This window comes from Biomphalaria glabrata, chromosome 7 (assembly GCF_947242115.1).
Source record: "Biomphalaria glabrata chromosome 7, xgBioGlab47.1, whole genome shotgun sequence".
In the NCBI taxonomy this organism is placed as follows: Eukaryota; Metazoa; Mollusca; class Gastropoda; family Planorbidae; genus Biomphalaria; species Biomphalaria glabrata.
In genome coordinates this window covers 11,082,080-11,109,438 of record NC_074717.1, presented here as the reverse complement: position 1 = coordinate 11,109,438, position 27,359 = coordinate 11,082,080, and the positions used below count along the sequence as shown (strand labels likewise).

The 27,359-nt window shown below is 36.6% G+C and overlaps 1 protein-coding gene across 5 annotated transcripts; it reads right to left on the bottom strand.

The window, feature by feature from the left end:
• Nucleotides 1-1,944: 1,944 nt before the first annotated feature.
• On the bottom strand, nucleotides 1,945-25,773 carry LOC106069520 (ankyrin repeat domain-containing protein 50-like). 5 transcript variants are annotated; one of them, XM_056035971.1, is made up of 4 exons: nucleotides 25,653-25,773; nucleotides 17,804-17,933; nucleotides 17,304-17,442; nucleotides 1,945-5,951 (listed from the first exon to the last, which is right to left on the bottom strand). In XM_056035971.1, exon 4 carries the CDS (start codon nucleotides 5,924-5,926, stop codon nucleotides 4,475-4,477), a length of 1,452 nt encoding a protein of 483 aa, XP_055891946.1. In that variant the 5' UTR covers nucleotides 5,927-5,951; nucleotides 17,304-17,442; nucleotides 17,804-17,933; nucleotides 25,653-25,773; the 3' UTR covers nucleotides 1,945-4,474. The 5 variants fall into 5 exon arrangements, with proteins under 5 accessions (XP_055891946.1, XP_055891944.1, XP_055891945.1 ...); XM_056035969.1 differs by lacking the exon at nucleotides 17,304-17,442; XM_056035970.1 differs by lacking the exons at nucleotides 17,304-17,442; nucleotides 17,804-17,933.
• Between the last annotated feature and the right edge of the window lie 1,586 nt (nucleotides 25,774-27,359).

The following is a 27,359-nucleotide window of genomic DNA, read 5'->3' as shown; positions in this document are numbered from 1 at the left end:
TTTCTTCTGTGACAATCGGTACAAATAGTACAATGTACTGGTAAACACTTACGTATTGAACTTCTTTTTTTGAATTGGTGAGGAAAGGTCTTTTCATAAAGGAAAGAAGCAGTTGGTTCTCAGAGAGTTAGTGATCAGGAGGGGGGCAAGATGCCCGGGCGCCATCCTCAGGGGGGCGCCAAAAAATTATTGTAGTTATTTTAGTTAGGTAATACATTCTAAGGTTTTTTGTATTGTATTATTATTAAATACTTTTTTATTTATAAGCCTAAATTTCTATGTGATGTTCATGGAAAATGGGAGGGGGAGGGGAGGTCGCCCATAAAGTACCTTGCCCCGGGCGCACGTTTTGCTCACTACGCCTCTGGTATAACTAAACCTTTTTTTTTCCTATCCTCATCTTCCTAAGGCTCAAACACCATCAATAATAATAATAATAATAATATCGGATTCAACACACAGGATAAGGTGCAGATATAACATCCAATGTCCGTGCCGTAAAGCAGAATGAGTGAAAATTTCCAAAATCTTGATTAGAAAGCAAGCTATATTTGACCCAGGGCTTTCTTTGTCTGCAGCCAAGCTTTAACCGGTTACTTTGTTTTACTTTAAAATGTTGTCTTGGTCTACGAATACATTTTGCTCTTGTTTACAAATCATCTTATTATAAAAAATTTTTTTTAGCCTTTCTTCATTCATTGAAGACTTTTACATCAAAATAATTTACCAACGAAGATGCTTCACTGACAATTGTTTCACAAGAAGGCGGAATAATTTGATACGGTATTGTATAGAATACTAGGCCTTTAACTCTATAGATCTTATAAATTCAATGGTATCGTTTCATATTCAACTAGCTCCTCTTGCATTATACGGTACCGGTACATTTAAACTATTTACTTCTTTGATTCTTCTTTTAAATCTCTTTTTTAAATATAGAGTACCGGTATGGATTGTTAGCGCTGCACAGGATTGTTCTCATTCGAGGTTTGATTTTCTTTACTTTTTTTTTTAAAGGATCATAAAAGTATAAGATTGAACAAACAAACACATATACTCTGAAATAAAAAAAACATGGGAAAATTGGGAAAAAGGGGGGGGGGGAATTTTATCTTTCGGGTAAACTTCAGTGTTCCAACTACTTTTGTTAAAATGAATGCTATTTTCCAGCAAGTTACAACCTAATATAGAAATTACAGTCCAGAAAGCCATTAATCATATAACGAATAAGTAAGAGTCTATAAATAATTATATTAATTAATCGTACTATTTACAATTAGAACAATTTAAAGATGTCTTATTGATAACTGATACTGGTTATAATTTTTATATTATTAACGAGAAATCACTAAGCTGAAGAAAATGATTAAATGTTGGCTCTACAGTAATCATAATTTATTTTTTTCTTAATAAATATACATACAGATGTAGATCTAGACTCTTATAAATTATCTAGATTTACATCTACATTAAACATCTCTTTAAAACAAAACAAATCTTACTAAGTTTGGATTTTCATTTTCAACACCAGTCAATATCGAAACTTGAGATGTATGTGAAAATTGTAACCTAGGGCGACGTTTTGTTTTACTAGCTCATCAGAGGCAGGGTTTATTTGTTTGACATGTTTCGGGTGTTTCTTCAGATGAGGAGATAATTACATTCTAACGTTGGCCTAAACCTTCCGCAGGAAAAAGGAGGATGGCAGTGAGCAGGATTCGAACCTAAGGCCATCGAATTCATTGAACCACAGTCCAGAGCGCATATCGCACGACCAAGCAGCCATATGTCTTTGATAAAATGGTCTATTTTTTTTAAAACTATTCAAATTATAATCATATGCTTTCAGTCTTGTTATACACCAACAACATTAGTTGTAACAATAACAATATTATTAATTACATTAAAGAGTATGAAATAAATACATGGGGAAAAATGTCACCATATTTTTTAAAAAGCATTTATTTATTTAACTCCGTTTGACAGTAAATTGTGATAATGTCATGAGTGAGAAATGAAAGTTGTTTCGTTCTGTTATGGAAATGTATCACGTGACAATGAACTGAATATTGACATTTTGATTAAAGTGTAGTACAGCTGGTGCAGGTTTACCCAATTAGTACTGTCTCCAACTGGACACACATTTCAAGGATTCATTTTACAAAGGTGGCCAGTGCATTGTCATCTACTGGTCAGTTATTAACTAGCTGTCACAACAAATGATAACCGTCACCAGTGCCGGATTTAGACTTGATAAGGCCCTAAGCTATTAAAGATATGGGGCCACTTGTGAGGTTTTTTTTTTCGTTTACTCATTCTCAAAAATGTAACCTGTAACCTTTGCTGCCCCCCCTCCCCCTCAAGCGGGGGCCCTAATCTATAGCTTATGTTGCTTATAAGAAAAATCCAACACTTGATCTCACACTCAAACATTATACTTCGTTACAAAAGAGATACAATGGCGTTAAGCTGAGTCCACTTCGAACATAATAGTCAATACAAAACGTTACACGATCGACATCTATAGACATTTTATAAAAAACAATTCTCACATGATACATTGATGTTTAGAATCGTCAAAGTAAAACGAAAGGTTCGTACTTCTTTGACGACACTACTGGCACAGATTGACTAGTAGAAACGCGTTTTTAACAATATTTATAGGGGTCATCAGTTATCCACAGTATGTACTTATACATTACATGTCATTATTTGTTAAGTAATTTGCATTAGCGAATGACAACTGTTGTGCTCACTTAATAAGCTACCAGATCCAATTCTCGTGGTTTATTTTTCATGATCTAAAATCAAATGGTTTAAAAAGGGAAAGGGGTGGTAGAAAGGTTACCGGTACGCTACCGATCAAAAGGTCGCGACCGAATCGTAGATCTAGACTCAAGATCTCTTAAAGTGGCACACACATATCATTTCTCGGGCTTGTAGGAATGAAATTGAGTTCACCCGTCTCCCAAAAGGTTCCTGAGGAAAATAAATGCTGATGGTCGTTGTTACCTACTGGTCACGTGAACACCACCTGACTTGACCTGGCATCACCAGGGAGCTAAATCTATATTATCTTTGTATGAATCGAATAATAACCAATATTTTACGCTTGAACTAATAAACAGCAGAAAACTATTGTAACTATAAATTTGTAATTAAAATACTAACAATGAGTAACAGCCCCATTATTCTTCATCTTAGTGATGTCTAGAATAATGCGGGTTTAACAAAGCTCAATGTAATAGAATTGTTAAAATACATAAATAATTTGATAGATTTTTAAAACTAAACGTTTAAATGAACTAGTAAATAGCTAATCCCTCTCTATGGACATTCCGCTCTGATAAATTATGCACTAATGCTACCCAGATTAAAACAATGACTCAATGCTGGAGATTACACCAGATGTCAACTTTCAGTTGAATATCTTCACACAGACATGACTAAACTAGCACCTTGTGGACGAGACTCTGTGGCCACTTCACGACAACTCTACAAGTCTCACAAGTAGAGTCTAGGCCCAATGATTGGACAGTAATTGGACCAGTTGTGTTTTAACACACACACACAAAGAGAGAAAAAGGGGGCGGTGACAAAAAGTTGTGTAAATACAAATATTTCTAATCAATTCGAGGCCCAGGCAAACCAAAATTTACTGTACAAAACCATTTTTTTTTTTTACTTAGTGAGAAAAAGTAGTTTAGACACCGAACATAACTGATAACTAGAAATTAGAAAGTTTGCATTTTTCTTACAACTTTTCTTTTCTATTTTTAGAGTATTTTAGTATATATGTCTTTAAATTCTAGACTTTGGAATGAATCTTAGATCGTGCATCTAAAAGATTCCACTTTTGTACATATATGTAGGCCTACTAATGTATGTACATAGGTAGTCCAGAACTAAACATCAGATCTTCAAGGTGAAAAAACTTTTTTTTCCTTATCAAGCTATCTTTTGATTAGATTAGCATAGGACTTCTTAATAAATACATTCAAATTATATCTATTTTCAGATAGTATCATAAAAACTTAATGAATAGATCTATTTACCTATAAATCTATCAAACACAACTGGCACTGTATAGATATGGTTGCAAAAACTTCAACATTTCTTTGTTTTGTTTTTTTTTGATTTAACTCCCTTTGCTGATCAAACGTGAAACTATCAGTAGGGATGTAACTGAATTTCTAAAACAACATGTAAACTTGTAGTGGAAACATTGTAAAATGTTAAAATAACGATATGAAAAGAATAAAACTTTCAAAATGAAAAGCATTTAAAATGACTTTGCACATTGTAAACACTGTAGAAAATACATTAGCATCAAAAGAAGTTGAAAGAAAAAAAAAACGTCATATAATAATATAATTTTTATGAGAATGACTTAGACTTAGAATGTTGTTTTTTTTTTTGTTTAAGTTTAGAGTGCTTAAAGCTCCAGTTGAGATAGGCATCACGTTGAGGGCTTCTATGAAAGAAGTAGTTTCTGAAAGACACGAGGTAATCCACTGCTCTCTACTTTTAGTTTGCGAGACTTTGATTGGAAACCAATGTTTTTGGAAATGACTATCAAGCAGAGTCTTTCTAGTGACCAAGGTCCAGCAAGGTTGTTGTTCATGAAATTTACAGATTCTGACTTGGCGTTGTCCTTGAGGAAACACTTCAGTTTGTCATCATAAGGCAAGCATCGGAGATCAAAGTCTGTTAAGAATCCTATGTCCATGAAATTACGGGCAATATCCAGCCTCTGGGTTAGAAGAGCCACGGTTAGGGGTGAAACCTGTTGAATGTGCACTGGGAATGATCTAATGCTGAGCTGAGACAAGTTGATCAAACGTGGGGTAGCACCATGTTCAACAAGCACCTTGACCACGTGCATCAAGCCCACGGTGACAGCTTGGTGAAGCTCGGAGCCTATGCAAGCCCCAGATGCCAGCAGCAATCGCAGGCAAGGGCTGTAGGATATCACAGAGTGGCAGACGGCAAACCACAGCGCTGATTTGTTGTGCACGTTGACCTGGTTAAGGAAAGCCCCAGATTCGATTAACAGTGTCATGATTTTGGCCTCGTCCAGCCTGGCGGCATTGATAAGGGCGTTGTTTCCGAGGTAGTCTACCGCGTTTACTTCCGCCCCTGAGTGGATAAGTTCCCTGGTGATGTCTAGACTGCGCTTACACACGGCTTGCATCAAAGCCGTCTCGCCTGACTTGTTGACATGGTTGACACTAGCTCCCTCTTGCAGCAGAAATATCACTGTCTCTACCTTTTTATACTGGGCAGCACACAACAAAGGCGTATCCATGTGAGTATTGGCCCCATCGATGTCGGCCCCAGATTCCAGCAGTAGCTGCACGATGTGGGTATGCCCTCGTCTGGCAGCGTGGATCAGGGGCGTGTCCCCGTCTTTCCCAGGATATTCCACTTTCGCGCCAGCTTCCAATAAAAGTTTAACATGGGTTATATTCCCCATAGCGCAGGCCAGTATGAGAGGGCTGTCATTTAAAGCGTTGACGCAGTTAACGTTGGCGCCCGTGACTATCAAATGGGGCACGGGGTCATCACTAACATCTTTTAACTTCGCAAACATCAAAAGACTCTTTTCCAGTATGTTGACGTGGTTGATGTTTGTTGATTGGACACAGCACCGAAGAAGCAAATCTTCCGGTTCGAAGTGAGTGCGGCGGGAAGCAGTAACCGGTCTGTTTCCATTCTCGTCATTCCTGGCAACCCTCTCAAAGTGAGCACTGAGGCACTCTATTGCGTCTTGAACTGAGATAATGAGAAGCGTGTCTTTGACAAGCTCGTTGGCATTCCTTTGATTAGTGGGACTGCTGTCGATTCCCTGAGCATCTTTGGCGGCCACAATTTGATTGCCGTTAGTCTCTGAGACAAAGTCGGGACGATTGTCTAGTGGCTCCATACTACCTCGCCACCTCCAACTGGTCCTGGAGAATAAATACATACATCTATTAGCAAGTTTGAAACGTTACGGAAAATAAACATTAAAAAAAAAAAGAATTAGAACTGCGGTAAATGGGACACCACCAAGATCTGATTTTTAGTGGCTAGGATCGGTGACCAAATGCGTTATCACAGACCCATTCTCCATGCAGATATTAATATTAGTAGGCATCGTCACCGCAGTTTAAATTCTCTTCAAGCAATAAGATATGCTATAGATAGGAATTAATTTCTTTCCGCCTCACGACAACCAAGTAATAAATGCCATATTATAACAAAGACAGTTTGTGTGGAAACACAAACTCAAAATCGGCCCCCGAAGTGGTCCACCTAAGCAGTGATTCCCAAAGTGGTCTATATAGACCCCCAGGGTTTACGAAGACTTCCAGGGGGTCTACGAAAGTGAAAAAATAAATTGGGGGTCTACGGTAATAGATTTCATTTAAGCAGATCGTGACTTTAATTTTTACATTCATTTAATGTAATTATTTTGTAGACTAATATATGATGTGTACCTTGGTAAATCCTTTAAATATTTATCCTGCTAATCAAACCAAAGAATTGTAGTATTTAGTCTCAATACATATTTAAAAAGCTTCATTTTGTCTACATGTAACAAATGTTTAACAACAAGAAATGTACACTGTCCAGTGTTGGTTATTTAAAACTGGGATTCATTCCTTCCTTGTCAAACAAGCGGTTGCCTAAGTGACTTTTTTTTTATAATGATACGAAACTATTACGCTGTAGGATCATCTGAGACAATGTCACCCTGACAAAATAGATAAAGATTTGAAAAATTTTCTAACCCTCAAAGATAAAGTTCTGAATAGACCCACACAATCTCTCTTCAACATCATATAGAGAAGATGTTGGTTTGTGAGTGTCTTACAATATCTCTTAACTTATAGCAAAATACGGAAAACACTATTGGTAAAACATGGATTTTACCAGCCGTTGTAGTTCTGAAAACAGTTTTACACACACCTACATCTGATATTATTAAAATAATTTCTTTAAGCAACAGTTCTATGGCACATCGGTGGCATGAGTCATCAAATTAAAAGCTTCTTATGTGATTCTTTGCAAAGGAAATATATATAGGTTGGGATCAGTGGCGTCACAGGCTGTGACAGGGTGTAGCGCTGTGTGCTGCAAACTGCCTAAGGGTCGCCAGCTCCTTATTTTTCCTCAGGTTAACCCACGTACTGGATTCTCAGACAATAGACCAAGTAGAAAATTTTATATACCTTGGGAGTGTAGTCAGTATATGAGGTGGAACATATGAAGACATTAAACGCCGTATAAATCTAGCGCGTCAGACATTTACACAGCTAAAACCAACCTGGAAATCTCCTCACATCTCAAACAAGACTAAACTATGAATCTTTAACTCTAATGTCAAGGCTGTCCTACTGTATGGTTCTGAAACATGGAGAATTAAGGAGGGGACAATAAAAAAGTACAGACATTCATCAACAGATGCCTGAGAAATATCCTTGTTGATGTCCAAGAGCTGAGCCGAAGGCTCTTCGAGCTCTAAGTTTGAAAAAAAACCTGTTTGGACGACAAACAGTAAAAAAAAAAAAAACCTGTGAGAACACAGTTCTGTTTGAGAGAGACCCGAGTCAATGCCTATATAAAACATTGCTGTTTCCAATGCCTTTGGCCCCCGACGCATGCTTGGCTGCACATGGCCGAAGGCCGAGGGCACCGGGAGCCTCCGCCATTTTCCTTCGTTGTACCAAGCTAACTGTGCGGGACCCGCCATTTATGTAACGGTCCCTTTGAGGAACAGCGCATGGATGTGGGACGTGTTCGTGGGGACTTTTTTACAACCCCGCCCGTGCAAGAGGTTGACTCTCGTCTACCCGTGGGCATCCCCACGGGAGTTATGTTTCGCCATTCATTTAGCCTAGCTACCCCCTCAAGTAGCCGTTTCCACCCAGCTGCCACGATGAGGCAGAACAGCGTACCCGGGTGAGAAATATCCTAAAAAATACACTGGTACGACAAAGTAGAAAACACCAAACTGTGGGAGATGAGTGGACAGAAAAATATAGAAGTGCAGATCTTAGAGAGGAAGTGGAGATGGATTGGTCACACCCTTAGAAAAGATTCCAGCAACAGAGCTAGACAGGCCTTTGAGTGGAACCCCAAGGGAACAAGACACAGAGGAAGACCAAAAAGAACATGGCGACGCAGTGTATTAGAAGAAGCCGAGAGGACCGGGAAGAGCTGGGAAACCATAAAAAACTAGCAAGAGACCGTGGAGGGTGGCGTGTTTTTGTCAAGGCCCTATGTTCCACGAGGAACCCAAAGGAATGATGATGATGATGAACCCACGACAGCTTTCCCATGTTTGGGTATAGTTGCAAGGCAGCAGCGTTTTGAATTCATTTTTCCTTCTGCTATGTGGCTAATGAGCCCTTCCTGCTTGAAGCCTACTGGCTAAGGCGCCAGTTACTCACCTTCACCCTTCTCCTTTAGTGAAAAAGGTTACGCGGACACGTGAAAGATCAAGAAATACACGAGAAACTCTTTGCGAAAACTTTTACACTGATTCTTAATACAAATAAATGAATTAATATTTAATGTTGGAATGTCTTCTTCATAGAATGTATGAAACATGACATCCGTAGGAACAGATGATAAGCCTGGGTAAAGAAACATTTCCAGTGTGTTTGATGACTCCAGCAATACATATTAATTGCTAATTTAATTGGTTTACATTTCATTTGAATTTAATCAATAAAAATTTGTTATTATTTAATACTTAATTTGTAGCTTTAAATTGCATTTTCACTCTTCAACTCACTAAAATTAGAAATTAGTTTTTTTTTAAATTGCAAAAAAAAATGCAATATAAGTTAAGCAGGGGGTCTACCGAAAAGCAGAAAACATGGCAAAAAAACGAGACAAAAAAGTTTGGGAACCACTGAGTCCTAGAGTCTTCACCAGGATTCGTACACGGGACTTCCGGTTCCAAGTGCTTTACCCCTCAGCCACAGCATCTCCATATATTCATTTAGCGTACATTTATATTTTTAAAATAATAATTATCAACCTTATCCATACATTCAAAATTAATAACATGTTACATGTAATAAAGAGAAACTAAAAAAGATTTATTCTTCTAACAAAATTAGATCAATTGGCAACACGAAAAAAACAAATAATTGTGTATAAATGACTTAAGACTTTCCCCTCGCAAATAAAAATTAATTAATAATTTGACAACATTACTTTAATGGCCTGTGCATGTTACCCAAAATTGTGGATTATTTGACTAGTGGGACTACTGTCGATTACTTAGACTGGTCTCTAGCTTGAGACAGCCACGATAAAAAAATATTTTTTTTATTACAAAGCCCTCTGTCTGTCTGGTTAAATGTTTGTAGGCCTACATGCTATTTCTCCGACACCCATTCTCGGATCAAGCTAAAATTTAATATTATTTCTTTTATCTGACAACACAAAAATGAATAAAAAAAAATTACAGCAATGAATAATTTTGTTTGGTATCTTGAACAAAAGAAAGACATTGTACTTGACTGAGGTGGTCGTATACGCTGAATTAATCCCCTTTATAGGTTGCCGCTTTAAAGTAACTTTAAAAGAAAAAATAGACACTCTTCTATTTTCATTCGCACCTCACTAGCAGAGTGGTTAGGGTTTCGGCTTGAGTCAGTGAGTTCGAATTCAGGTCGTTACCGCATTTTTTTAAAATAAATGCTTTTAAAAAACGACTACGGTAGATATCTCTTTCTTTTTCCCGCCCCCTTTTTTTCCCAACTGGTCCAGATACCGTTCAGACAAGTTATACTGTATCATAGTGTATTTAGAAACATAAAAGCTTGAAATAGAGATACACAAAGACAGTTGGTAAAAATATTTCTTATCGCACATACTTATTGTTGTTGATCTAAATCTAGTATAAACTGAATTACATGACTGATTCAAAGTAATTGATACAACTAAACTTCGTAATTCGTATAAGCTTTATTTTTTAAAAGTATTTTTTATGTTTTTATTGTTAAATATCTACCTTTCTTACAACAATAAAAATTATTATGAAAGTTTGTGTTTAAAAACGTTTCTAAAAGAGACAAACATAGTGTGCTGTACTATTGAGTACTTTACTTACTTCTAATTATACACTGTGGCTTGGTCTATTTTTAATCTATTCTGAACTAATATTTTAGTATCACCACACCTTCCCTCCTTCCTAAAAGCAAAAAAAAAAAAAAAACATGTCAAGGTGGCTAGCCGAGAATGCACTTGGAAGTCGTGGTAAAAGTAGGTCACTGCGGTACTTCAAAGGTGATCAAACCTTTGACTCATGCTTCCACTTCATTTACCAGCCCATGCCCTCGTGCTCCGATCTCCCGCGGCCTAATTAATGTCTAGTCACGACAGCTAAACCTAGAGGAATGTCAGTATTTTTTTTCTTTTTTAAATAGATAATTAACTATAGTCAATCTCATTAACTGACATGGCCAGTACGAGCCAGGGGTCATAGACTAGACATCGTCAAAGATGGCATGATAAGTCATAAGATAACAAAAATGGGGCTAACCTAATAACTGTTACTAGACATAGCCTGTATATGGAAAGTACTTCAAAAAAACTGAATGGCGAGCCTCTGGTAGCAATAAAATACAATGAAACCGAATTAGTTCAGCCATAAATGTCTTGTCACAAAGAACGCGTTGATTTTGTTTATAGATCATAAACAGAAACCCCTTTAATTTGTTTATAGTTCATATACAGAAACACGTTGATTGTGTTTATAGTTCATATACAGAAACACGTTGATTGTGTTTATAGTTCATATACAGAATGCGTTGGTTTCTAACAAAGAATTCGTTGGTTCTGTTTTTATCCCCTATATTTGGTAACATAATCACTAACAAATAGGAACAGCTCAATATACTCATGAATGACCTGTGAATCGCGACCCCATAGTGAGTCGATTGACTATTTGCCAGTGGTCGGCTAAAACCATCGAAAACATGGATATTTTTTTGTATATTATAACGTTTAAAACTTAATATTGTACTAATTTTCCTCCATTTGGAAATTACTTTTTTTTATTGCCATTCTAGGATCGATATTTTAGACAACTGAGACAGAATGATCTCAATGATTGTAATTGTCTTAGAATAACTATGTTTAATCATTTAAATGAATGTCAACTAATGCCTCCCTCGACGTTACACTATTGTGGAAACAGAGATATTATTTCAATGGTGACGTCGTGACGAAATTAAAATGAAATTTCGTTTACGTCAATAATACGCCTTGTTTAATGGTGAATGTTAGTGAAGGTAATATTTTCAGTACTCACTAAAATTCACTAAGACATTGTTTTAGGCATTCTCTAAAAAAAAAACAAAAAAAAAACACCTCAATTTTAAACACCTTGTTTTTTTTTTTTTATAGAATAATTAGATCGCTAGTGTGTTTTAGATAAATGCGACGAATTTAAATATGCAACTACATAAACACAATCATTTGAATCATCTCACTGAGCACTGTGAAATAACATCCGAAGAAATAGATCTAAATCTAGGCCATCTAGGCTATATTACTCTGTATCTATACTTATAGTATAATAGTATAGTCATATATCTATATGGTAACGTTTATAAGTACAATACCTGTCTAGTGATTCCATTATGCAAACGTTCAGTCTAACGATACTCTATATAGATCTAAATATGTTCAGATCATAATTTCCGTTGTAAGAGAAGAAACACAATTCCTAAAACAGCTCTGGATTACAAGAAGCTACGACGAGGAACACCCTTCCCTGTATTTGTAAACAAAACGCACTTCGGCTCCGAACTGACCCAGCAGAAGCAGCAACCACGTGAGCGACGAGTGATCATCGCTGCTTTGTCCCCCCTTGTTCTACTTCAGGAGGAAGGAACGAAAACTAGGGCGGAAACCCAAATATCTGTGTCAATGACCTAAATAGTGCTTCGTGCGCACGTGCGCTTCACGTGCTCGTAGTGTTTGTGTGAGGTCACAACTTTTTCCTCGAATCGCAGTATCAAACGATTTGGCTGTAGTCACGTAGATTTAGTAAGTTTGATATTGATGACAAAGAAAAATTAGGGATGACATCTCAGTATTTCACTTACTGTATCTTGACCATTCGTCTATTAGCAATAATTATGTATGTGTCTATGTTTCCCAATATTCGGTTTAAATGAATAAAAGGTGTTAATTTATTTTTTTTACTAGTTACAGAACAAATGTTAGTATTTTAACTTGATTACACGTTGTCTCGATTGTTGCAAACTGTTACAATGTATTCAGTTAGTATTAATATATCAGTGTAAAGCTCATTGAAGTTAACAAATAATACACAGACGATGCAGTGGAGTAGTTAGGGTGGGTGGGGGGAATTCAAAAATCCCACCCGGGCCCCCTCACCCCAAATGAGTGTTCGAATTTTTTTTCACATTAAATATTACACCATTATCTTGTCATCATGTCGAAATGCAGGGACCCCTAAAGAGGTCAAGCTCCCCCCCCCCCAGGCCCCTAAATGATGGTAACTTCCTAGCTTCGCCACTGAGGCGATGACACAATAACATGAGCTTATATGGTTGAAACACAATGTGTAATATGAATAGGCACACTATTTTGTTCCAATATGTCACAACGTGTGTTGTGGTGCCGGGGATTTCACTTGAATTAAAATAGTTGAATAAATGACGACCTAGGATTCACAATAAAAGATTCTTTGTTAAAACACAACTCTGGAACTTTATTTAAATATAAAACGTAAGTACAGCTTATGTACAAGTTACAGATCAATAAGCATAAATAACATTACAAAGGCTTTAAATCAGAGCTCTTGGAAAACGCGACTGTCTACTAGGACATTCTTTCATCGACTGCCCTTCTTTCTCTCTCGTCAATTCTCTGGCGCTAACTCTTTTAAAAGAATGTCTTTATTTATTTTCAAATCAACCAATAGATTTGCAACATCATAATTACGTCTCGGGTAAAACCTGAGGCGCTGTCAAGGATCTAGATTTGTGGGGTAATTCCTGAGGCTCAGTCTTACTTACTTAGGTCCTCCCGCGCCGTTCGGCGCATTGGGCGGCAAGCTGTCTCCATAATGATCTGTCACTGGCAATGTCTGAAGCCTCTTCCCATCTGGTGTCCACTGTTCTGAGGTCCTCCATGAAGGTGTGTCGCCAGGTAATACGAGGACGTCCCTGTTTGCGCTTTCCTCGTTTTGGCTTCCATGTTATCGCAACTCTTGGTGTGCGTAATTCATTTTGACGTAGAACATGTCCCGCAAACCTCATGCGACGCTCAGTCACAACCTCACTAAGTGTTCGACTCCCAGTTCGGCAAAGGATTTCCTTGTTTGAGATCCGGTCTGTGTAACTGACTCCCAAAATCCGTCTCAGCCATCTCTGTTGAGCCACATTTAGTCTTTTCTCAATTTTGACAGATGACTTCCATGTCTCACATGCATATGTAGCAGTTGGAATGACGATTGTGTTGAGAAGGTGTATTTTTGTCTCGAGTCCAATGGCTTGGCTAGTCCAAATAGGCTGCAGCCTTTGGAAAATGCTCCCTGCCTTTCCTATTCGGCACGCTACATCATGGTAAGCATCTCCATCATTTGTTATGATGCTGCCAAGGTACGTGAACTTGTCCAGCTCTTCAAGCTTTGACTCGCCAAGTCTGACGGGGACACCCTTTGCCTTATATCCCACTCGCATAATTTTAGTCTTATCCAAGTTTATGCGGAGGCCAATTTTGGGTGCCTCTCTGTCTAGGCTCTCCGTCATTTCTTGAATGCATTTATTTGTAGCCCCGAGTAGTGCAACATCATCAGCAAAGTCCAAGTCCGTCAATTGGAGTTGTTCATGCCATGGAATACCAAAGGCAGTCTGGTTCATTGCTCTCCTCATTATGTAGTCGATGGCTAGGAGGAAAAGGAAGGGAGATAAGATGCACCCCTGTCTCACACCTGTCTCGATTGTAAAAAACTCTGTTGTTCCCTCTTCTGTTTTAATGCAGCAACTAGACTGACTGTAAAGGTGTCGTAGGATCTGGACGAATTTTTCTGGTATACCGTATTCTCTAACTATTTTCCATAGTGATTCTCGGTGGACACTATCAAACGCTTTTTTGAAGTCCACGAAACTGATCGTTAGCCGTTGTTGGTACTCAAGACTTTGTTCTATGATATTTCGTAAAACGAAAATCTGCTCTGTACATGATCTGCCTCTTCGGAAACCTGCTTGTTCTTCTCTGAGCCTTTCATCTACAGACTGTTGAAGCCGTCTCAACAAAACAGTGCTGAAAACTTTGCCTGGGACAGAGAGGAGAGTAATGCCCCTCCAGTTGTTACAGTCTGCCAAGTTGCCCTTTTTTGGAAGCTTTACAATCACTCCCTTTTGCCAGTCCTCTGGGACTTTTGAAGTTCGCCAACAGAGATTTAAGAGATCAGTCATTCGAGGCTCAGTCAAGGGTTTATATTTCTATTTACACACAAGCTTTTAAATGTGAAATATACAAATAAATCTATAATGTCATCTGTGACACAATACAAAAAGCCACTTATTTCACTATTGTAAAGTACGATTTCGTAATAATAATAAGGCTTGTCTTCGAGTCCGAAGATTAGTGAGGATTGCAGCATTTCCCGTGGCTGCGCAGCCCCAGCTGTAAACTACATATTTTGCCACATCCTGGGCAAGCATAACCATTGTCCGCAAGTGGTCGATTTAGATTTCCTTTTCGCCGTCTGCGTCTGCAATGGCAAGTTGGCGTCTAAGCTGGTCTTTGAAGCGTTTCTGTTGGGCGCCTCTGTTACGTCGACCACCTTTTAGATCACCAAAAAAGACTGCATTTTGTAAATTTTGTAAAGATACACTATAAACCTCTAGCTGGGTCCACATTTATCAAACAAAACGATGTCTCCTCTTTGCCACTTATTTCACTATTGTAAAGTACGATTTCGTAATAATAATACGGCTTGTCTTCGAGTCCGAAGATTAGTGAGGATTGCAGCATTTCCCGTGGCTGCGCAGCCCCAGCTGTAAACTACATATTTTGCCACATCCTGGGCAAGCATAACCATTGTCCGCAAGTGGTCGATTTAGATTTCCTTTTCGCCGTCTGCGTCTGCAATGGCAAGTTGGCGTCTAAGCTGGTCTTTGAAGCGTTTCTGTTGGGCGCCTCTGTTACGTCGACCACCTTTTAGATCACCAAAAAAGACTGCATTTTGTAAATTTTGTAAAGATACACTATAAACCTCTAGCTGGGTCCACATTTATCAAACAAAACGATGTCTCCTCTTTGCTAGTGACACCCAAATTGAAATTACTCGTGTGAAATTATTGCAGTATACAATGAACATTATAGTGTTACAAATGACCAGTGAAAGCAGCGAGTGTTCTCTGGAATGTACATGTATAAACAAAGACAGGATGTGGCGTGTCCTTACGTGTTGTTCCAGAAGGTACTAGCAGTGTCCAGAGGCAGGTAGAGGTCACTACGTGTGACCCCGGCAAGATGACAATGCAGCGGATGTTCTCTGGAATCTACGCGTATAAACATAGACAGGATATGACGTTTCCTCACGTGTTGTTCCAGAAGATACTAGCAGTGTTTGTGTAACTTTGGAGGAGCGATAGGGACTCTATATTAAGCCAGAGAGTTAATGTAAAAAGTTAGTCGTATGGAGTCGTAGGTAGAATCGTCGGTACAGTCTTCGTTACTGTTGTCTACTGTGCGAGACAGTGAAAGAGAAATGTGTACGACTCGATGCAAGTTAACTAGGGTAGAGTTAACTGGAGTGGACTACTGTCGTTAAAGTCTATACAGCGAACTACAGTGGACTGGAGCCGTTACAGTCGATACAGTCGATGTAAGACGTGTACGGCTCTTGATTCGGTAGACTTGAGTACGACTTGCCACGAAGTATAGCTAACTGTAAACTGACAGATATTGTACAGTCTTCTACGCTACATGTTACAGTGACGAATTGGTAGAGTTAATAGTCAATAAAGTTATATAAAGATGAAAGTTGAGTCGTCAAGTTCTTTGCAGTGTTTTTATTTTTTGTGCCTACTAGTACATTTAGCCAGAAGATCAGAAATACGTAACAATAATGTAACAAAGTTTGGTTAGTTGACAGAAACAATGTAAAATGACTTAGCGAAATAGTCCCTATATGAGTGAAATAAGTACATAAATTACAACACTACAATAGCTTAATTATCATTTCGCGAGTCAATAATAACTGAATTTTTATGGCGCTATACACAAACATAATGTAATCTCAAGGTGCTTTGTGGACAAAAACGGTGGATGCAGAGATCAAAGACAAACTAATCTAAGTCTTTATGTTCTTTTTGTAACGTTTGGTCGGTTTAAGCAGAATGATGAGCGAGTTTTAAATCCTTATTACATGCATTTTATAATGTAAGTATTTACTAAGTCTACACGCCAACTCTGGCATACAGATCAACGTATAATTACTATAATAGTTTATGCTTACACAGGTCAACTTGTATTTAGTGCTTACGAAACGCTATGCATAGACACGTCAATAAGATCTAGTAGTTTATCACCAGTCAATTTGAAGTTAGTTCTTGTAATTAGCTAAGCCCAAACATGTCTATTAGTACTTAATATTTTACATGAACTGTGTCGTATACAGGGCACCAGTTTATTTAGTGGCCCCCGAAAGGGGAAAAGACGCTATTAGTTTTGTATGGCCTGTCTGTCCGTCAGTACAGTTTAGATCTCAGAAACTAGAAGAGAAAATGAAAACAGGACATCATGATTTTTAAGATCATTCAAAGTTCTAATGCAACGGATACTTTTTTTCTTTTCCGAAAGTGAACCATCTAATTTTTAAAATTATATATGCAAGCAGATTTTTTAAAAATTACACCACTTTTCAATGAAAAACTTCAGGAGAGGTAACTTTTTTTTTAAAAGGTCATGGACTTCTTCATTAATGACTCAAGCTTCATTCAAAGATTCGCGCATTGGTACAAAACATTTGCATCTAAAGGTCACAATTGTAAAAGTGTGAATGGATCATTATAAAATATATTTTCCATTTATTAACTAACTCATAGAGTAGAATACTGATTCAAATGTTATTTTCAAAAAAAGAATTTTGATACGAACTTCGTTTTAGTTTAAAAAATAACGAACTACTTTTATAGCGCGCACTTTTGACATATCCTCATTATAGAGAAATATATCAATTGTTGAAAATCTACCCCGGTATATATATATATCGGTAACAATATAATGTTTACATTTAAATCATCACTTACCTAAAAAAAGTAGTAGTGATTAATATTTCATTCGAGGGAAACTAGATGAAAAGACACCTAAATCGTTGTAGCTCTATCTTTCTCCCCAGAAAACGTTTTTCTAGCTCTTTCAACAGGCAAACAACAGGCGCACGATCAGCTAAAATATAAGAAGAATTCCCTTTTTTTTTTTGTCTTATATGGTCAAGCGACAAATTCCTTTGATAAGGCTAATCTATCAACCTGTGTCACCTAAATACGGAGATAAAAATGGAAAGGTCACGTGATATGCCATGTCCATGGGATAAGTTTTGAGGTATATTTTTTTTTTAAACTAACAAACAAACACAAAATCTATTTGATAGGATTGGATTTCATTTCTTCGTCTTGATTTTGACCAAACTAATCCTTAATGTTTGATAATCCTTAATAATAAGTTTTAAATCATAAGAGACTAAAGTTCTTTGCACATAAAACAAATAATTTAATCAATAAATATAAAAATGACATGCTAAACTTACATGTCATCAACAGTGTTGTTGTTGAACTGAACAGAATTAAGTTTATTTATAGGCTATAGCACGGCACTATATACAACCCGATTTGAATTCGTTTCTATCCATTCAACTGCAGTTATTGCTGCAACGGCTCCTGAAAATATGCAACTGTTTTTCTATAAATCTTTCAAAACAATATTCAAAAATATATATATCTTATACTGCACAATCGAAAGCTGTTTTTTTTTTAAAGAAAATTACTTAACACTTAAAAAGTAGGTTTAAAGATTAAGTAGCTAATAGAATAAAGGGAGGAAGATAATAAGATAGTTGAAAGAGACTTTTTTTTGTTACTTTTAAATAACACCAGCTAGTTACTTCTTTATTATTATTTATTCTTCTGTGTTGACATTGTTTTGAAAACAATACTTACAAAGGCTTGAGAATGCTGTGGTGAACCAAACATCGCGAGGATGAAAGTACTCGGCGAGGTAAGATATAGCTCTACTTGGCCACGCCTAAGTAGGGCGGTTTAATTTGGTTTCAGACATTTTGTTACAAAGACGCTTGGACCGGGACCCTCGCAAATACCATGTCGAGGGTCCTGCATGGGCACGTGGGTCAGCCCACACTGTCTTTGCTTTGACGAACCGGTTGTTGACCTCTACAGATAAAGGATTGATGGCTGATCTGGGACTGGTCCACGGAGAGCACCCTACTGGTCACAGCGCTGGTGGTTGGGTTTGGATGGACGGTAAGCTGTTAGCATTCAGTGTCCAGGTGGGATTCACGCTGTTACCTCACTAGCCCAAGATGGCATGTAGGTGACTTACATCACGTGATTAACACAGCGGTACCGCGTGAATTTCAATATAGGTCTATGTGGTTTAAAAAAAAGGAGGAAGGGGTGGCTCCGACAAGTTTAAACCGGTAAAATACCACAGAAAATATGTCATAGTTGAAACTGAGAACTTTGAAAAATGGCGTTGTTAAAAAGGTAAAAATGGTTTTGTTAAAATAGGTAAAATGGTTTTGTTTAAATAGGTAAAATGGTTTTGTTTAAATAGGTAAAATGGTTTTGTTTATATAGGTTCCACGACAAACGTTCCCAGACTATTCGTTCGCCGACAATTGGTTCATAACAAATGGTTCATACGACTAATGGCTCAATGACAATAATTTGCTCACACACAACTGGTTCACCGACAATTGGTTCACTGGATAGTAGCATATTGTTAATATTCTCGTCGCGTGGTTTAATTTGTTCACATTTATACATTGAATTGATACATCATAAGCTTTATTTCAATTATTTCCACACAAAAAAAAGTGTGATTGCTAGAATACTCAATCGACCTAGTTCATCATGTCCATGTCCTAACTCCAATCGACCATTCCAACCCACCGAACCAGAAGGAAATAACGTCAATAAGTTGTCCATGCTATGCATTTTTTTTAAGATCATTATACTTCGAAGTTTTAATAAAGAAAATACTTGATTAAACTGGTTAAACACACCAAACTTAACAAACTAAACGTTTTGTTTAAGCATGCAATTGAAATTCTAGCATCTTTACAAATGATCGCCTGTATTATTTGCAAGGAATAGGTTTAAAATGTCTCTTTTAAAGGTGTTAGACATTGCTTCACCCATAAAATACAGAAAAAAATAAAGAAACTAGAAAAGACGCAAAATAAGAGACTTGAAATTTCTAACGTTTGACTAGAGTAACACCTTTAGTAAAACCACTAAACTTAGAGACATTTCAGGGCATATTATATATAAAATCCAGAAGCATAACATATCGGTCACTAGATAAAGATAATGGCATATTTCCTATTCCATAGACTAGGACAAACTCATATAATATAAGAGCTGCTGCTTCTCTTGTGCCATCCATGAATCACCCGGGAAAACCAACGATAAGAAGCTTAAATATCTAATTAACATGTACGACTAGATCAACACATGGGTACGCGCAGGACGTAATGGGGCCACGAGTACAGCAATCATCATTTATCTTTGGACTCGAAGACAAGCCTTATATCTTATCAAATACAGACGTTACTTCAAAAAGATGATTATTCCTTTAAGTCAATCTAGTCACGCATGTTAATCAATGACTTAAACTCTGCCAAGTCACTGGTTTTCCTGGCTGACTCAGGCAACCCATTCCATGCTCTAATAGCACTAGGAATAAAGGAGCATTTGCACATGGAACAAGGAATGTGCCTTTATCTTTGTGTCTGACTATTTTATTAGGTTATGTTTTTGTACTTGTATTTGAAGCTTCAGTGTTTTATGTATAATTGCTAGTTTACTTTTAAGTCTTTTATCCGGAAGGGTCTCTAAATGTAATTATTTGTCTAAAGGTGTTAATCTAATCAAATGTAAAAATTCGTTTGTTATGAATCTCACTTCTCTATTTTGTGTGTGTACTAGTTTCTTAGGCCTATTGTTTTCTTTAGCTAAGGGGTCCCCTCCTAGAAGCCTGAACGCCATTTTATTATTACGCTATAGCTACACATTTTTTTTTAAATATCAGGCATGTATTCGCAATGTCAGGACACGTAGTATCAGCATTGTCTATTGTGTTGTATTGTGTGTTTATAATTTATACATTGCAGAACTCTCCGGCACTATCGTGTTGACAAACTTTAGTGCCTATTGGGTGGCAAAGAAAGCCTTCCTGTAACCGGCAGCAACGTTACATTACTTACACCGCATGCCAATACACAATTCGACATTAATTTGGGTTTTATTGTCTGGTGTGTAGGCCTACAATCTAAGTTTTTGTTTTTAGAAGTAGAATCAGGGTTTGAAAAACATGGTTAATATGCACGACTAAAAGCATGACGCGTAGGACGTAATCATCTTCTTTTTGAAGTAACATCTGTATTATATAAGATATAAGGTTAATGAATGACATAAAGCTTAAAAAATAAATGGGGGGGGGGGGGGAGATAACTCGGTCGTCTTGCAAGCCACATTGTTGTAATGAGGACGTGACGTGACGGAGATGAGGAAGAAAGCGGAGCAGGTTAGGGAGCTAGGACTCGTTTCACACATTAACTTCTCTTTACTATTAAAACTAGGCTTACTATTAGGGTTAGCATATTATTATGATTGTTCGAGTGGAAGAGCCTCCTCTGCTCCCAAGACAAAGTATTCTGTTGTAGGCGTTCTATTGCAATACAATTTCGAGGGTGGGGTTGCTAGCGCTACTCCCTTCGTTCCTCTTTTAACTTGGCTTGGGACAGAGTGGCCATTCATTATGACCTTTCTGATGGAGTTGCACATTTCTTTTATAATGAACATTTCATTTTACTTATATGTTTCTAACATTGCATACATATATGTTTCTTGAACTTTGCGGTTAAGACAAAGTATTAAAAAAAAAAAAGATTAGTAACAAAATGAAGACCACATAGGCCCTATCGTCTAAACTTTTTTTTTTAAATACAAATTGTGAAGATAGATGTAGATCTATATGAGAGCAAAAAAAAAAAAAAGTATATTTAATATTTATTGAAAACTTTTTTGTTTTAATATAAATTTAAATGCTTTTTGTTTTGCACACCTGACATCTGCACATTGGGGTCAACACAATAACTTATGGTCCACCGCAATTTATCGCGGAGCTCTTGTAATCCGGTTAAAACTCACCACAGAGAGCTGATCCAGATAATTTTAAAACAAATTAAAAAACTTTTTAACACCGAAGCCTTGGCCTAAAAATGCCATGCTCTTAGTTTTAAAATAAGCAGCCAGTGGGACTGACATAGATTTCAACCAATGACAGGTCTTGTTGATCGAGTCAAGGCCCTCATTCTCTTTCCCCTCTCTCTCTTTGATTCTTGTGTATGCGCCATGCATATTTAGGCCTAAAGAATATATATGTGGCTTCAAGGCAAAATTAAGACATTAATTGTTTGTGAATTACACAATTTTATAGCATTATAGTCAATTGTGGCGCCAAAACGTTTCTAAATTTTGTGAATGTCATTTCAGAAATTCAGTAGGCCTATGAATTTCTGACATTTTCTGATGCCCTGTACCATTTTCAGGCAAACAATGAAATGAGACATAAAGACTGTTGACGATTCAGACATTTAATTCGGTAATGAAGATGAACACATCTATGTCATCGCTGGTGCTAACCAAAAACTTCTCGATTAACATAAATTGAATGTCTCTTCTAACGTTGGAATTGTTTTCTTTATTCCCGAACTAATTCTAATCTTTGTTTTTTAACATGACAGTTATTGTCTGTATATGAAACATAACCTGAAATAAACAAAACAATTTTTCGCGCCAATTCCTTATTGTAAACTAGTATAGCTGAACACCATATAATTTGCAATAAACAGTCAAACATGAATATATGTTTTTCTAGATCTATAATATATATATACATATTTTTTGTTTATTATAGCTTTTATATAGCGTTACTTTAATGCTTATAGCATGCTCAGAGCGCTTTTGGTCCAATCTCATTTGTGGACCAGTGGGGGGAGGGGGGGGTATCTAGGAGTTGGTTTCCCTTGCTGCCTTAAGGCGCTTAGTAAACACAACTCTGCCCGAGTCGGGTGTCAAACCTCAAGCCCCCTTCTAGGTAGCCAAGTTCAAGCGCACTTGGCCTCTCGACCACGCTTCCCACCATATATAACATCTAAATGAATGGAAAAAAATGAAGATAATATATTTGACATCTAAATGAATAGGAAAAAAAAAAGATAGGCCTATGCCACGCAGCACGATATTATGTGCGAAATTTCATCTCGATAGAATAATAGAAGGTTGCAAATGTCTTAACAGTGAGATTTTATAATAGAATTGACTCATTTGACATTTGAGTAACAATCAGTAAGAGTGGGTAGGCCTATTGTATTGGTTCAACAAAATTAAAGTAATATATATCATGGGCGTAGCCAGGATTTTTTCCGGGGGGATGGGCGCGAAAACAACAACAACAAATATATGTATGTATGTGTGTGTGTACTTAATTAATTTTTATTACATTCTGACCCTTCATTCTTTTTAGAATATGTTTATTGTGCCCTAGAATATGTTCTTCCCAGGTCAAGGGGGTCTGGGGGAGCGCTGGGAGCACTATTTCCGGTATTGAAAGCCAACAAAATGCACATTCTGAGGTATCTACAGTGCACTATCCTGCTATTACAAAGTTGTATTTAAAAACCTAATGTGCTATTCTTACTAACTGTTTAGACCCTCCCGTGCTGTCTGGTGCATTTGCTGGCAACCTGTTTCCACAAAAATCTGTCACTGGCAATGTCTGAAGCCTATTCCCACCTGGTCTGAGTTGTACTAGGATGTCATTGCAACTCTTATTATGCGTAATTCATTTTGTCGGAGAACATGTCCCGCAAACCTCATGCGACACTCTATCACAAACTTACTAAGGGATCGACTCCCAGTTCGGCTCAGGATTTGCTTGATTTAGAAGCGATCTCTATAACTGACTCCTAAAATCTGTCTTAGCCATCTTTGTTGAGCCACATTTAGTGTTTTTCAATTTCGGCAGATAACTATTCACTACACTTTATTAGTGGAGCCCAGCCACTGGAAGAAATGTGTAACCTCTCATTACTACGCTCTTGGAATTAGGTGGCTGTAGTTGCTTTACATTTTATATCGAAAAGGGAAGATTTATCGTCAAAATCATCTGTTGGGGGGTTTTAAACTAAAAAATATCTGGAGTTTTTTTTTTTTAAATTCAAAACCCCATTTAGCTACGGTCATAGAATTTGGTAACTGTAGTTTGCTTTAGTATAATATTGAAGAGAAAGGTTTTCAACCTCAAAACGCACGGTGGGGGGATTTTAAACTCAAAACCATCAGGCAGGAGGGTTTTAAACTTTAAAAAGAGCCATCTGGAGGAGGGGGGTTTAAACTCAAAACCCCCCATTGGTTTGGCTAAGCTCAAAGAATTTTAGTGTGTAATTTGCTTTTTTTTCATACTGAAGAAGTATTTCTTAGCATCAAATTGCCATCAAGCCCCTCTGAAAGGGGGGGGGGGGTAAATTCAAAACCCCACTCATAGCATTTTGAGTGCGTAATTTACTTTTTTTTTTATATTGAAGAGGTATTTATAAGCTTCAAACCCCGTTTCAAACTGGACTCATAGATTTTAGAGTGTGTAATTTGCTTTTTTTTATATTGTAGAGGTATTTTTTAGCTTCAAACCCCACTGGAGGGGGTTTAAACTCAAAATCCCTTTCGCTACACTCATAGAATTGCGAGTGCGTAATTTGCTTTTTTTTAATATTAAAGAGGTATTTTTAGCTTCAAACCCCGCTGGCGGGGGATTTAAACTCAAAACCCATTTGGATATGTTCATAGCATTTTGAGTGCGTAATGTTTTTTTTTATATTGAAGAGGGTTTTTTTTAGCTTCAAACCCCGCTGAAGGGGGTTTTTAACTCAAAACCCCTTTGGCTACGCTCACAGATTTTCGAGTGTGTAATTTTCTTTTTTTATATTGAAGAGGGGATTTATCGTAAATTTTGGAGGGGGTTTTAAAATCAAAATCTTCCTTAGCTGTGCTTTGGAATTTGGGGATTGTCATTTGCATTTTTTGTGTGTTTTAAAGAAGAGGGGGATTTAAAAGCAAAACCCCCTGTTAGGAGTTTTAAACCCAAAACCCCCTTGACAGAGCTGGGGAAGTGATGGTTTAGTATTAAAATTTCACCTAAAATAAACAAAATCAAAGCAAAAAATCAGTCACTATATAAATTCGCCTCCCCCCCCCCATTGGGGGGGGGGGGGAGAGTTGAACCCCCAAGCCCCCTGGCTACACCCATGATATATATTATATATATATATTAATATATTTAAAGAAAGTTGATGGTGAGGGGTGGCACCCTATAGGCTGAGCTAAATACACCATCAGGTTACACCGACAAGAGACAAGAGTGAGTGACGTCACTGATTATAATTATAAGTAACTATATTATAATTATTATGATAATATCTAGATTAATCATCGAGTCTAGCCTATACATATAATTAATATATATAAATAATATATATATATATATATATATATATATATATATATATATATATATATATATATTATCTTAAGTATGCTACTAATTTAGTCTAGATTTAAGTAAATTTCAATAATCTAGATCTAGTCGCAAGAGTCTAGATTTACCATTACATTTACTATCATTTATAAAGTAGGCCTATTAATTAAACCTGTTTTAGTGATTATATATATATATATAAGAATTCATTAATTAATAGATCGACTATCTAGTAGTAGGTATAATAGTACTCAAGTAGGCTGATAGTAGTAATAGGGCCTAAGTAGTATTACTTATAGAGGTCTATTCAGATTTTATAGATTCTATTTTAGATTCTATTATAATCTATTAATCTAGATTGATAATATATAATTTTTAATCATTATTAATAATCTATAGCCTGATGGTGATAGTAATAAATAGTAGGCCTATAGGCTATACTATGCTATAGGACGTAATCATCTTTCTTTTTTGAAGTAACGGTACCAGTGTATTATATAAGATAAGATAAGATAGAATATATATATAGATAGATAGATCTAGATCTTCCATAAATTTAAATGAAGAAATGAAGATCTATTCAATACTATTCTAGTAACAATACTTAGTTTAGTCTTAGTCGAGTAAGTTAGAGTAATTAGACATTTACATTACTCAAATTACTGACATAAGACATAAGACACTTACTTAGTCAAGACTGTCTAGATTCTAATCTAGATTTATAGTTATACTATATGGATCTATATATATATTATATATAAATTACCTATATTTATATCTAATTATTCATATGTCTTATGTGCATTGCAGTGATTACTTACGCTAATAGTGTTCCTCGTTTCTATATTTATTCCAGATCTATAATAAAGCATTTCAGCTTCTTTATATATTTATTATATCAGATTGTAATTGTAAAGAATAATTTAACGAGTGAGGTCAGAGGGCAAAGAACAATTCAACCAGTTGTATTACGTTCTTGAATGTCAAAGTTCGCGTTGGTGGCCTTGACCTAGCAATCAGCTGTAAGAGCCACAACTTCACAACATGTACAGTTTTCTCACTGGAACTGATCGTTTGTGTAAAAGAATAGATGTAGATTGTAGATAGATCTACAAATTATACATTTTCAAATAGAACAAGATGTTAATAAATAAAACATATCAACAAGTAAAAAATAATGAAGTATTGTTTTTATAGGTCTCTTACCTTCCCCCAATTTACAAAAAGAAAATATAATAATAATAATATAATATAATGCTATACTATAGATTAGTATAGATCTAGCTAACATTAAACACCGGCTATGTATATAGCTACGTCCAAAGTATACAATTAAAAAAATACAGGAAAACCTATATAGTAGATAAGGACTATTTGTAATACATGTATGAGCATATATTGTAAGTATTTTGAATTTGGTAACACAGCTAATCTTTACATTAAACTGGCTAGACTAGATCTAAACAGGTTTAACTTATAAATAAGAATACATTCTATTGTTATGTTTGATATTCTTAAAATTGAATGCATTCTATATATAAGCTTATATTACTATATGTGTTAAAATTGTGTCTGAAAACGACTTTGGTTCTACGCAGTGGCGTAGCATCCTTGGCGCGAAGGAATTCAATGAACCCGGGCCCACGACCATTTGGGGTCCACAGACCACAGCCTGTGGCGTAGCAATAATGGCACAAAGGGGTTCACTGCGCTAAGGCCTTGGGCACATGATTCTTGACCAGTTGTGGCCCACATGAGAACTTGGATGACACCGAAGTGAAGAAATAATTACGTGCTTGTAAAAAAAAATATACAAAAACAAAACGGTACAAATAGAATCTAAAAAGCCCCCACAACATTTTCTAAACGTTACACGAAACTTTATATTAATTTTAAAGCGTTAACCCGTGTTTTCAACTAGATCGGATTGGGGGGGGGGGAAGAGAGAGAGATTGCTTTTAATCATGTAAAGAACCGCTTTTATCAAGTTTATTGGTGGCTAACCCTAATCGTGTGTTTGGGGTGACAATTTTCTCCTGTCTGTTGATAAACCAGATAGATATGTTACAGGAATTGGGGTGGGTGGGGAGAAAGTTTGGTTATGAAAATATTACTGTGTTGTACACATTACAAAAAAAGGGGGTGGGGGCGACAATAACAATTAAGGTTTATAGGGATAGTCCTGATGGTCACGAATTAAAACACAGCTGCTAATTATTCAACTTTCTCAAAGCTCATTCTGTTTCTTTTTTTCCCTGCATTAAAAAGTTTCAAGGAGCGCATATAGCCACACTCGCATAAATAATAAAGTTACAAAGACAGTTTGTGTGGGAACACAAACTCAAAATGGCCTTCTAAGTGGTCCTCCCAGGTAAAAAGGCAGGTTTCAATATTTTCAGAAAGAATATCAGAATGAAATTCTATCAAAGGCAAATGACATTTCTCACCTTCCTTTTGTTCAGTTTCTCTCTCCATTGTCACTGCACTACAGTTCATGCGATAATATGAAAAACTACTTATTAATTGTT